Here is a 14,264-nt window from a genome sequence, read left to right as displayed (position 1 = left end):
GTTCCATTTCTCTTAACCCAAATGCAAAGTTTATTAGAACATCTAGCCACTGACTTCCAACCTCCTAAATTGTAGCTGTCCTCAAAGAGATATTCTGCAACCTCTGCAGGTAGCAGATTCTGCCCAAGTTCTACAGCTCTGCCCAAGGGAGCTCAACTTGCTATTGATTCTAAATTGCTTTCACATGGGAATGCATACTGGGCATCTAACTTCCAGTCCAGTCACCTTTCTTGGAGCTAAAATTTAGAGCATTTTAGAAGTGGCCTTGGAACCTAGCCATTTATCTCTGTTCAAGTCTTTCTTGAACTTTTGTAGTGTTTTGCTTTAAAATAACTGTACAATTATTTCTCCTTCCCAGAGAAAGTTTCTTTAGAATCTCAGAAGGAACCCCATCCTCTCCAAGGCAGGCAATTCAGCAGAAACCCCACTGTCTACTTTTTAGGGCTAAAACGTCCAACAAATTATAGGGAGAGAAATAGAAACTGAATACGAAGAACCTGAATACCAAGAATGGATCCAATCATATGCTTCACATTTTATATGCTATTACATTTAATGTTCATATGTCGTATAATAAAGGCCCTCTTAGCTTTTATTACAGGCATGGAAATGGGCTTAGTGAGGTTAATTTTTTAGGATCACACAAGTAAATAAAAAACTTGGGCTTTAGAGTTAGTATAGTATAACGGTTCATGGTTAACACTCTGCAGTGAGATTCAAATCCTAACTCTACTGCTTACTGTGCAACCAGTACGTTCTAAGCCTTGGTTTCCTCCTCAGTGAAATGCAGACAACTAGGGTACCTGTCTCACAGGGCAGGGGCCATGTGCACGAAATGAGATGTTTGTACACCTGCACGCTAATGTGTCGTAACTTCTGAGTTATGTTTGATTTTGGATTGTCAGTGGCATTTGCCTTCTTAAAGAGTTAAGAGCTATGATTCTCACCTACTTTCCAATCTCAGAGATGAAGACATGGGAAAAGTCCCCTTATCCTCTGTTTCACCAAAAACCAAAGTAGAAATTCCTAAACTATCAAAAAAAAAATCACCACTCAATCATAAGTGAATAATTAATGAAGATGTGACATAGTTTTTGACGAGACTCTGATGATATGATGGTTGGATGTCTTTTTTTAAAAGGAAGATATTTCTTAATTTGATTCTGAAGAAAAAATGCAGATGTGGCGTAGCCTAAACATTAATATTGTGTGAGCCTGCTTGTAAACCATCACCGCTACTATATCGAACCACAAAGCATTTGTATAGAACTGGAGGCGCTCCAATGGTTCAGGTGAAGACACGTTCATCTGTGGCTGTAGACACATCCAAAATGTTTTGAGAGTAAGAATCGCTACATCCTAGCCCAAACAGGTATTAATGGCCCATCTGGCCTGTTCTGCATATGACATTATTAATATATTGTATCCTAAGATAAATGATTGTTTTTCCCCCAAGGAGCTAATATTTAATCAGTCAGGAAGTTCTCTTTGGCATCAGGAAGACCTTGGTTCAAGTTCCATTTCCAAAAGTCACTCAATCTCTGAGTCTCATCTGTTAATAGGATAAAACACCTACCGAATAAGGTGGTTATAAGAATTAAAGGAGATCATGCGTATGAAGTGCTTAGCAGAGTGTAGTAAGATCTCAGTATATGGTAGCTATAAATACTATTCCTGCCATAGAAAACTGGAAAGAACAGAAAAGTATAAGAAAGACAAAAAACAGTACTTTTCCCTTCCAAAGGCAACTACTGTTCATTTTAGTCATTTTTTTTCTATATGCAGTTTGTCTTCATACAGATCTAACTCACAAACGATATGCATTCTGTTTCTGTTTTGTCTTTGGCCTATTAATGTAACTTAGATATTTAGTCACACCATTAATAACTAGGAAGTTATTTATGGCTTCTAACAAAACAGTTTTTCCTAATTATGAAGCCCTCAGGCACGATAGACTCCTCCCTACCTCATCTTCCGGCCACTTGGGGATCTGACCGCTTTGTCTGGGGAATCCTAAGTCTGTCACCACCATCACCTGGGACCACTGCAGAGACCCTCCTAAGTGCTCACCGGGTGCTGAGTGGGTAGGCTCCTCATCCCCGAAGGCAGCGCTCTGTCGTTTACAATGCAAGGAGGTGCAGAGAGCCTCACATTCCGCAGCCATCTGCCCAACTGCCTCTCCAGTTTTTCTCCCACACAGTACAACAGAAGCTGCTAACCAAACCAAGCCAAAAACGAACCCCCAAACCTGCTCATCTGCCGTAAGCTGAAGCCCAAACTCCCTCTTGGGCACCTTTTCTCATACCTTCTCTACAAAGAAAAAACGAGATGTATTACTGAGCTTAAATATTTTTAAGAACTGCCAGGATATTAATATTTAATTTGGTTCTCAGCATCTAAATTGCCCCAACTTTACTGCCCATGCTCACACCCCTCATCCTTTTTGATATCATTGCTTGTTTTTTTCAGAGAATATAATTATCTATCTAATTATAGAGCCCCAAATTGACCTCTAGACATAGAATTAGTGAAAATCAAACACAAATTAAATTTAAAGTAAAGATGATAATCTATAACAGTGATTTTGACCAACTATCTGGTTTGGAAGGGATTGTGTAACCACTGTTTGTTATTATTGTTGTCCTTTTTATTGCTGATTTTCTTCTTCTTTTTTTTTTTTTGTTAATCCCCACACGAGGATATTTTTCCATTGACTTTTAAAGAGAGTGAAAGATGGGGGAGAGGTAGAGAGAGGGAAACATCGATGTGAGAGAGACACATCAATTGGTTGCCTCCCACACAGGGCCAGAGATTGAGCCTGCAACAAAGGTACGTGCCCTAGACTGGAATTGAACCTGGGACCCTTCCGTCCACAGGCTGACACACTGTTCACTGAGCCAAACCAGCTAGAGCAATTATTGCTGGTTTTCCATAAACAGTTTTCCAGAAGAGCAACGGCTATGTGACTATGCAGAGGAAGACATGAAAATTAACTGAGAAACAACAGATTGGGGTTTCTGAAAGGTCTAAGATTCTGGCTCTATCAGTCATGAGCTGTGTGACCTCAAGGAGCACACATTCTCTGAGTCTGCTTCCCCACCTAAAAAAAAAAGGAATAATAGTCTATCTCCATTTTGTCAGCCTTATGGAATTTTTATTCAGAACAAATTAAATTATACATGTAAAAGTAATTTGCAGCTTGTAAAGAGCTATACAAATGTAAGGGGGAAAGTATTTTGCTTTTAAGTAAAAAGGCAGGGAAAGAAAAGATGATTTCAAATACACCCTGATTGCCTTTTGAATCTCTATACAGCCAACAACTGCTAAAAATAGGTCATTCTGAATAATTCCAACCTCGATTGTCCAGTTTTCCTCCCCACATGCATCATGCTACTTAAAGGATTGGCTATCTTCATGCTGTGTTAGAGGAAACGGAAGTGTCAGAACAAAACAGACTGACATGCTATCTCAGGGAACTTATACAGCTAAGGAGGGACTGAGGAAAATTAAGGAATTAGAGACAGGAAGGATTAGGGTCATAGAGGCTATAAGAATTTAAAAGTAGAAAAAAAGGTATAAACAGCTTAGAATTTAAAGAAATGTTAAGAGACGGTTTTCCCAAAGAGGAGAGCCATTATCCAAACCCCTAGACAAGAGATTTTGTGAAGCTATTATATTCACCTCCTCCAGAGCCTGACATTTGATTACATTTAAAATTAATCTTTTGCTTCCCTTTTCCTTCCTCCCCCGTACACCATGTGTTCCTGCCCCAACCTTCTATTTCCCGCCCCTTTGCTTTATTTCCATTTCAATCCCTTTGGTGTCTAGGTCCAGTTCTGCAGTGTTTTCCTTAACCCCTCCTCACCTCTCTCTCCCTGGTGTACATCTCCCACCTCAGCATCATGTATGCACGCTCCTCTTTGGGAAAATCACCTCTCATTCTTGCAGCAGAGCCTTAGAACATGATTCGAAACTATACTGCTTTTTAAATCGGAAAGATAAGAGCTTTAAAGTCCAAGCTGTTTCCCTAGGAGGAGCCAGGACGTGGCCGGGAGAAGCAATGGTAGTTCTAAACCTGCTCAGGCTTGGTTATTGGCGGTGGCACGATGCTTCTCATTCCGTCTGGGCAGGGTCCGCTGGCCAGAGGCATTCAGTCACAGCGGGGGAGGGGGGGGGGGACAGACAGGCAGAGAGAGACTTCCAAAGATGGAGAGAAGGAAAAGGAGGCAGAGTAAAAGAAGGAGTTAATGGAGGAAGAGGAATCATCAGAAACAAGGAAGGATGGGGGAAATGGAGCAAATAATAAAGTAAAAGGGAAAGGGAGAGTAAAGGGGGCGGGTAGGACTGAAGAGAGAAATAGAAGCAAACAGGAGAGAAATGGCTTGGGGTGGGGGTGGGGGGTAGAAACAAGAATGTGGGGCCGAGGGTGGGGAGAGACCAGAAGGAGCAGAGCAGGGCAGGACGGGGGCGGCGGCCATGCCTAGCCTCGTCTATGCGGGTGCTTCCTTACACTGTCATCGGTAGCTGCCTTATCTATTTTCACCTCTGGCAGGAGCCGCCCGCCGATGCGGGAGCCGGGGCCGCCGATGAGGGACACCACGCCGTTGCAGTCCACGGTGCTGTTGCGCTTCACGCTGCGCCGCAGGCTGGGGAAGATGCGCGAGGAGCGGCTGCCCTGGCTGTAGCCGCTGTAGCCGCTGTAGCTGCTGCGGCGCTCGCGGGCGCGGATCGGGATGAAGAGCGAGTCGCGGCGGCCCTCGCTCTCCTCCACGGTGCTGTGCTCGTCGTCCGCAAACTCGTTCTCCGAGCCCGGGTCCCGGAACCGCCCGGGGCCCCTGAAGCTGAAGATGCTGCTCTTGCTGTTGTGGCGGGAGAGGAAGGGGGAGCCCGGGATGCTGAGCAGTGACTGTGGGGCAGAAAGAGAGAGAGAGGTCGGCAGGTAGGAGACAGGACGCTGACCCCCGAGCCTGAGCAAAGGCTGCTACCCCCCCCCCCCCCTCCCAAGCCTGGCCCATCCTTGCATTCCTGCCGTCAGAGCCGAAGTGTTTGCAGAGAGCACTCGGGAGGTTAAATTTCTACTGCTGCGCACTCCCCACGACTACTCACTTCTGGCCCCTCAGCCTTGAGGTCTACCTGGCTTTAAACCAGTTCACCGCTGAAAATTCTACTCATTGCTCACTCAGCACGGAAACCACGCTTCCACCTCACGCTCTCCGCAGCCAAAGCCCTGGGAAACATGTCTGTGGTGCCTTTCCTTTCCGCAAGTGAGGCTCATGCCACACTCGGCAGGAAGAAAGAATGTCGAAGTGGGCATCACCTGCCAGTCCTTCAAGGAGAACATGCCTGGAGGTCAGGTGCTATGCCAACAGTGATCTTCAAGCATTTTTGTTCAACTGGACATTATTTATGTTCCCTTCCACGTTGTTTTAAACTCAACATAAATTTTTTCACCAAAAGTTTCCATATTTGTAAATTATGTAGTTCTCTGCACTGACATTTTAAAATAAAGCTCTTCTATACCACTTAGAAATTTTTCCTCATTTCTTTTTCCTTCTACACATATTTCCTTTCTACATTCCCTAGAGAATTTTATGCTAATGTACATTTTAAACTTTGCTTTTTACTGATCACCTTTAAATACTTTTCTGCAGAAAATTATAAACTATATTTAAAAATTTTTTAATTTTCCCATGACCATGAGTCTCTGAGAAATTAAAAAACCCTCCTGGATCGAGTTATTCGTCTATTAACAAAAGTTGACCAAGATACATAAATATAGACTTTATAAGTAATTACTAAGCTTTAAAAATTTTATAAAGATGTATCTCTTAAAGAGATGGGTGAGATTTTTTTCAATTGGTGTTTTTGGTGTGTAAATATTTGTAGATAGTATTACTTATTATTAGAATGAAACATGGCTCAACATCAACTCCCTTCCCCCCCTTTTAAAACTTGATTTTTAAGTGCTGAGAAATCTTATTAACAAACTATCTTAGAACGGAAGAATTTTGTTATAGTAATGTTACTCACTTCTTTGAACTCTTGTCAAATTATATGCCCTCACATTTTAAGGATTTATTGGTAGCAATTAAATTAGTTCCTCTCAATTTTTTTAAAAGCAAAGACTTAAAACCATCCAACTTGCCTAAGGATTTACTACCTAATTATTAGAATTACTCTATTTCTTGATTTCTGTGAATACCCAAAAGGCTTTATTTATTATTTCTAATAATTATATGGGTTACTCTTAAAGGGTTTATTCCTTTACTTAAAGGAACCTTATTTAACCCAACAGAAAAGATTAGAATAACCCAAATATTGTTAATTTATATATATCAATGCCAACATTAATTTTTCAATAAGGTGATTTACCTTATCACATGCTTTTAAAACATTTTCATCAAAACCTCAAAGCAAAAAAACAAAACAAAAAACACACAACAAAAAACAAAACAAAACAAAAAAACCTCAAAGCCATACATTTGGCTCATTTAATTTATGAAAATGTCTATGCCCTCACTGCCCAAGCAACTGGCCAAATCAGACTTATTTTCATAGGAGAAAGTATGACCTAATTTTTTAAAATGAGTTTATTAATATGTATCCCAGTGGTAACCACCTGGCTCCTGAACTTAAAACATCCCAATACCCTGGACTATAACTCTGTTTCACTCTTAACAGAAGTGTGTCAGAAATAAATTCAGAAAGCCTTACGGTGGATTTACATTTCCTGAATTAAAGAAAACTTTGGAGATACTAATATTCTCAACTTTCCCTTTGTTTGGCACCTCAAAGATTTTTATACCTTAGGGTAATGCACTACGTAATAATTGGATGACGGACAGGTATGTCTTTCTTTTGTCAAGTCGGGAGGAGGTGAACTGTGAAAGGGGTAAGGGAAAAGGAGAAATGGTGTGATTGTGGACCACAGGGCTAACCTGGGGCATAGGAATAAGTTAAAGATCTGGGCCCTGACCGTGTTTCCCAGTGGTTAGAGCGTCGTCCTGCACACCAAAAGGCATGTAGCTGGGCTTTGGGTTTGCTCCCCGGCCTTGGTTAGGGTGTGTGCAGGAGGCAACTAATCCATGTCTCTCTCCTCTCTCAGTCCCCCCCCCGCCCCCCCCCCCAATGCAAAAAATATCCTCAGGTGAGGATTAATAAAAATAAAAAAAAGATCTGGGAATCAGGTTCCTTAAAACTGTGCTGGGAAAACCTTCCAACGTCCTTCAGGATGCACCTCCAGTTTGAGGACCGCTGCTCTAAGAGAAAGAAACTTAACAACTGACTTTGGATAATCTTTCCTGTTACACCCTGAGATACTTAGTTTGCCCAATTATGACTTGAAGGGATTTTCAAAACAATTTTTAGCTATATGAGATTCTGCCTTAGAGTTCAGGCCTTACCCTTTTTGTAAATGATCCCTCCGTGGAAGTTCTTTGTGGGCCTCTACAATACTGCATGTGCTACGTGTCAAACAAACCTTTTACAATAACACTGTTGGTGATAACCCTGGAAGGGCCGTCGGGATCCTCTTTAATATTCCCACCCAGATGTTTTTGTTCCTTAGAACTCCATTTCTAACTCTAGAGCCAAAGCGCTCCCAGTTCCAGTTTCTCCCTATAATGCATGGAGCAGCCCCCGCAGGTGTATTTTCTTCCGATATTTCTAGTTCTATCATACTCTCTTCTCTCATTCGCATTTCCCTTGGTAGGCAGTCTTTTCCTGCCTTGGGTCCAAGCAACTCACAAATCTCTGAGACCATAAATGAATTTGATCACTGCGGGGGGAGGGGGGGGGACGGACACATCAAGAAAACTACTAACCATTGATTATTTGACATAAATGTCACTGCTGCCCTAACCGGTTTGGCTCAGTGGATAGAGCGTCGGCCTGCAGACTGAAGGGTCCCAGGTTCGATTCCGGTCAAGGGCATGTACCTTGGTTGCGGACACATCCCCAGTAGGGAGTGTGCGGGAGGCAGCTGATTAATGTTTCTCGCTCATTGATGTTTCTAACTCTCTATCTCTCTCCCTTCCTCTCTGTAAAAATCAATAAAATATATTTTTTAAAAAAATAAATGTCACTGCTAAATACATACCGCATGCTGTACATAGGCCTTTGAAAAGAGAATGCAGGTACGCAACGTCTCCGACCCCTTTCCTGATTACTCTGATTTGTTTTGCTCTTTTGCCCCAACCCTGCACCACAGAGGAGAAGCGGCATTGGTTAGATTCTAGGATGTTCACTAGGTCTCATTTATGAGTGGGAAGTGTCACTGCGTGTTAAAAGGGCACACACGTGGCCAGCTCTTAGACTTCCTTCCTCCATATCGTTGGGTTCGGAAAGGAATAAAGGCCTCCACCAGCTCCCTGCTGGCCGGTCCCCTTCTCACATGTATGTTGGGCGTTCTCACTGATTCATTCCCCGGAACCAATTCTCAAAGTACGATTCCCAGGCCAATGTTAGTGAGTGACCTACGACTGGTGTGCAGCTAGACAAGTAGAAAAACAAAGAGAATCATTTAGAAACTCTTACAGCAAGTAGACGTCACAACCTCCAAGACTGTGACCACTTTTCTAGAAATTCATTGTTATTTTATTTTACAACAGTATCAGTTCATGAAAACTTGGGAAAAACAGAAACTGGTTCTTCACCACAGACAGGTTGAGAAACTCTTCCCTAAACCATGTGGCTGGCCAGAAGACGGTGTCTTAAAATGTACCTATGACTTTGTTTTAATCTGGTAAGGTAAGGTGACAGACAGAGACAACTGCCTTTGAAGGAGGAGTTTATTCCTTATAGTTTCTCAGAGAAGGGAGCATGGAGGGCCTCATGGGGAGGTTCTAGGATTAGTAAGGAGGCAGAAGGGGTGACGGAGGGGGGGAGCGGGGGAAGCATGGCCGAGAGTCTGCACTGTGGTTTACTCAGGAACAAATGGGTGAGGCAGAGTAGGTTGCTCAGAGTAACCTCTGAGCAAGTTTAGGATTGGACAGTTTAAGTAATTCCAGGCAGGCTCTGGGCCATAGGAGTGGTCCCAGTTGCCCAGTAGTTGGCCCTGGAGGGATTGGGGAAATATTGGTGTGTGAGTTAGACAAAAGGAAAAGATTGGGAAACAGGGGTTTTGCATATGAAAGGCACACTTCTAGGCAAGTAGCCTCTAGGAATTAAGCTAGCACTGGAAGGGGCAGTCCCTACCCTGCCAGCAAGGCTCCTAAAATGTCAGAGCATCCTAAAATTCAGAGCACAAACATGATTAAGACAGTAAGGTCCCAAGATTGGGTGCCGAGGGGATAGGAAGTATCCTTGAGCTTCTACCTACCTGCTCAGTTGAGTTTAACATAGAACACTGAGGTTCAGAGCATAAGCTTACATGTTAATAAACTGTGCCGTGGGCATATATCTGCCTTGAGGGCCTCCCCAGAGAGAACTATGGCCAGGTCAAGACAGGACACAGACACTCCTGGACTCCTTTGCTAAATCTCAAGGTCACCTTTAGCACCTAATTTATTTTCTCCATTTACCTTTCACGCTTTAACTCAGAGACCTTGCCATTCAGGCACACTGCCCTTGGGTCTTTATTTTCTCTATTTCCACTCTCTGTTCAGCTGTGGAAATCCTCTTGGTTCTCCTCCACAAACTTCTTCATCTTCCCAGCACTGAGCCCCTTTCAGAGTACTTACGTGCTACTTTTTACTACAGTTCTTTAAACACATGCTTTATCTCTCCTTTAAAAAAAATTCTTTTTATTGATTTCAGAGAGGAAGGGAGAGAGAGAAATATCGATGAGAGAGAATCACTGATTGGCTACCTCCTACACGCTCCCCACTGGGGACTGAGCCTGCAACCTGGGCATGTACCTTGACCAGGAATCAAACCATGATCTCCTGGTTCATAGGTCAATGCTCAACCACTGAGTCACACCGGCCGGGCTTAGTAAGGTCTCAATAGGTACATATGAAAGTAAGCTGTCCCATCCCAGTCAAGTACCTGAGTTCTAAATACCCCTTTATCAGCGTGGACCAGCATTTACCTACACCGCCATCTTGGTTCCCCTCCAGTGTCAAAGTTCCACGAATTTTTTTGTTCTGAGAAAGTTACTTTTAACAAAAATATGTACAACGTGTATTAAACATATAATCAGTTTTATCATTATTATTTTAAAATAAATCAGTAAATTTTTAAATTTTTTAAAATTATATAGTTTCTTCTAACATAATAAAAGCACATTTAAAAAAGCTCTTTAAGCTCTAACCAGTTTGGCTCAGTGGATAGAGCATCGGCCTGCAGACTGAAAGGTCCCAGGTTCAATTCCAGTGAAGGGCATGTGTCCTTGGTTGTGGACACATCCCAAGTGGGAGGTGTGCAGAAGGCAGCTGATCGGTGTTTCTCTCTCATCGATGTTTCTAACTCTCTATTCCTCTCAGAAAGAGAGAATTGATGCAATACAATAATTAAAATTCTTTGCAAAAATGGACTCAACCTAATATTTATAAACTGTCCTAAGCCCTAAAAACACAGCAGTAATTTTATAGGAAAATGGGTTGGGCGGATGTCTCAAGAGGGTGCCAAAGACCTGGCAGTGAAGGACACTGACATACACCTGAACTGTGCTTTGGGAAACTGAAGCCACATTCATTGTTAAGCCAAGAGGAGAGATGACCATGCATGCGTGGAGGTGAGTAAGGGGATGATTACAGACTGCAGTGCTTACGGACACAAGCTTTGCTCTGCAGTCAGAGGGACCTGGTTCAAATGCTGACACTAATATTTACTAGCTATATAACCTTAGACAAGTTAGCTAATCTCTCTAGCCCTCAGTTTCTTCAGCCATTCTTCCAGATAAAATCAGAGAAACTGCAGGAGGATCCTAGGACAAAGACTACTACTACCTTGTGGGGCTTCTAAGCAAGTCTTGGCAGTCAGCCATGGCCTGTAGAAATCGACAATTTTTCTCAGACGGGGAAATTAGAGGAAGTGAACATTTTCATGCAAAGCAGGACCTCTCAGAAGCCCAGATTTGTGCTTTGAGCTATGGAGCAATCAGTACAACTCTGTGCTAAAGTGTTTGGATTAATCAGAGACCATTCAGCAGCAAAGTGTTAACAGCACTAACTAGCTCAGTGATGGTTTGCCAGTGAAAGGCGGGATTACAACAAAGCTGCAATCACACTTTTCCCCCAAAGAGGCTGCCCTAGGAGACAGGTGAGGTGAAGGTGAGACAGCTGGCGCCAGGCCATAAAGAAGTCCCAGATGGGGTTAAGTATCAGTTTTATAAAAGTCCTTCATTTAATTGTCCAACACATATCTGAATGCTAGCCATGTGCAAAGAAGCAAGTCTTGGCTTTAGGACTTTAAGAAGAGGATATGAACATAAGAAACTATAATATCACCGAGAGTAAAGAGGTATGTATAGAATAGAATGAAAAGATGAAATAATTTCCAATTGGGTGTGGGATGGGTCAAGAAATGTTCCTTGAGAAAGAATGTGAAGAATAAGTATGATGCAGACATTCAGAGATGGAAAAATAGGGCATCTTAGGGTATATTTAGAGCAAAACAGAGGGTAGAAAACAAACACATGGGAGAAGCACCTAGTAGTTCACTCCGTTTAAGAATAGGGTGCTTAGTGACGAGAGACCAAAAAGGCAGATTGCGTCCAGGAGAAGGGGTTGGGACTTTATTAGTAAGTAGAGTAAATCTGGTTACAGGAATTCTCTCTCCCATTCTTATTAACTATTTTAAACTGTCAATATTTTCTTTAAACCCTACGCAACCTCTCATTCCCTTCAATAAGATTTTAAACTTTCTACATTATTGAAAACTAGAGACTGTCAGGTATTATCTTCCTCAGCTTCCTACTCCCTACCTATGAACTTATCCATGCCCAACCCCCCCTATTCTCCCAATGTTTTGGGGAACAAGAAGCTCGTTTCCTATTAGAGACTACATCTTCCAAGACTGTGTTCTATTTTCTTTTCTGTTCTCCCTCATTTTCTACCTCCATCTCCCCTTCTTCTGGGCTTCCCTCCTCCCGTATTACAAAAATGCTTATTTTCACCCAGATTCTTTAAATAAGCGCGAGTGAGAAGTCTATGCCCATTGTCTCCCCTTCCCACTCAATATAACATCCATCCTTACCCTGTACTGAAACGTGTCTTTAAAGTTCTCAGTGCTTTAGGTTGCCAAATTCAACAAACATTTCCACTTCTGATCTCACGAAGCATCTCTGTTGAATTTTAATCCATCGGCCACTTCCCTACCTTCTCTAACCCTTGTGTTCTCTTGGCTTCACTGAACTCTTGGTTCTCTTAGCATCGCTAATGGCCACTCATTTATTTTCCTTCATGAGCTTCATCTCTGCTGCCCATGGACACCAGTGGTTGTGCCTTTGGCCCACTGTTCTGTCACTCGACACAATATTTTTGAGTAATTTCATTTTTTCAATCGCCACTCCTAAGCTTAGCGCCTCTTCAGTGAGCTATCATTTGATTGTATGTGTGTCTAAAAGACCACTCTATTTGGTTATCCAACAAATAATTCCAGTGGGTATATCCAAACTGGAACATACTTTTCTTCAAATGCCCTTTCTTCTAACTGCTCCCTCACCAACACACACATACATCACCTGAAAATCTTTGCTGAACCTCTGGGTTGGGATAGATCTGTGTCCTCCAAAATAACCCAGCATATCTCAATTATGAAATATTGCCATCAATGTTATTATATAAGTAACTTTTAATGTGTCGGGCTGGTCCACTACACTGTAAGCTTCTAGGACAGGGATGGTATTTGAATCATCTTTTAACCTCTAGGATCTAGCATAATCCTTGACACATGGCAGGCACTCCATGAGTAATGAGAGCTATGTTTTAGGAAGCCATCTGCTGACAGTATATAAAACACAAAGCAGAGGGAGGACCAGAGGGAATGAAACTGTGGTGGGTAACTGTAGAAGAACAAAATTATACAAGTCTGAACTAAGATCAGATTAATAAGAAGGGAATGGACATGTGAGATTCCGTTATGATAAAATGAACAGGACTAGCAAAAGACTGAACTGGGAAGAGAGGGATGCAAAAAAGACACACAATGGCTTCAGCTGGGTGGCTCAGTTAGTTGGAGCGTCGTCCTGTACACCAAAAAGATGGCAGGTTCGATTCCCAGTCAGGGCACATACCTGGGTTTTGGGTTCAATCCCTAGTCAGGGTGCCTGTGGGAGTCAACCGATCTCTGTCTCTGCTTCTGTCCCCCTCCTCCCTTCCTCTCTCTCCATGATCAATAAGCATATCCTTGCCCTCGCTGGTTTGGCTCAGTAGATAGAGTGCTGGCCCATGGACTGAAGGGTCCTGGATTCTATTCTGGTCAAGGGTACATGTCTCAGTTGCAGGTTCGATCCCTGCCTGGTTCAGGGCACGTTCAGGAGGCAACCAATCGATGTGTCTCTCTCACATCAATATTCTCTCTCTCTCTCTCTCTCTCTCTCTCTCTCTCTCTCTCTCTCTCTCTCTCTCCTCCCCCCCTCCCCCCCACTCCCTTCCATTCTCTCTAAAAATCAGCCGAAACCGGTTTGGCTTAGTGGATAGAGCGTCAGCCTGCGGACTGAAAGGTCCCAGGTTCGATTCCGGTCAAGGGCATGTACCTGGGTTGTGGGCATATCCCCAGTGGGAGATGTGCAGGAGGCAGCTGATCAATGTTTCTCTCTCATCGATGTTTCTAACTCTCTATCTCTCTCCCTTCCTCTCTGTAAAAAATCAATAAAATATATTAAAAAAAAAAAAAGATAAAAATCAATGGAAAAATATCCTCAGGTGAGGATTAACAAACAAACAAAAAAAGCAATGAATCAAACCTGGGAAACAGGAAGACACTGGATACAATGCCATAACCAATAACTGTAATCTATTCTATACCTTACAAACTTTCCAGCGTTTCTTTAAAATGGGGAATTAAACGGCCTAAAAATTGGATTTTAGTGGCTGGTGTTCTTTGAAATAAAAAATACGTTATGTGATATTTACTGTAATGCTCAATAATTATCCATAAGTGCTCCCCCCTCTCTTCCTCTTCGTTTTCCCCATTTACCAAAGCTGGGTAGGCCGGAGGCTTTTAACCTACCATGGGCTGATTTATCAGCGTGACACTATATATCTGGAATAATAACCAGGACTTGCCACATTCCAATAAGGCGACCTAAAGAGTTTCATCACATTTTTAAATCTACGGTTACATGCAGTTCTTTAACAGGGGTGTTGGTGCTAAATTCG

General features: G+C 42.6%; 1 protein-coding gene across 1 annotated transcript in view; it reads right to left on the bottom strand.

Annotated features, from left to right (window-relative positions):
* SCN8A (sodium voltage-gated channel alpha subunit 8) overlaps positions 1–14,264 on the bottom strand; it is a 188,573-nt gene that overhangs the window by 56,736 nt on the left and 117,573 nt on the right. Inside the window, exon 12 of the mRNA XM_059682931.1 lies at positions 4,511–4,906. Coding sequence (XP_059538914.1) covers positions 4,511–4,906 — 396 coding nt within the window. The remainder of the gene's footprint in view (positions 1–4,510; positions 4,907–14,264) is intronic.

The sequence above is a fragment of the Myotis daubentonii genome, chromosome 2, assembly GCF_963259705.1.
Source record: "Myotis daubentonii chromosome 2, mMyoDau2.1, whole genome shotgun sequence".
In the NCBI taxonomy this organism is placed as follows: domain Eukaryota; kingdom Metazoa; phylum Chordata; class Mammalia; order Chiroptera; family Vespertilionidae; genus Myotis; species Myotis daubentonii.
This window is presented reverse-complemented; position numbering and strand designations above follow the sequence as displayed.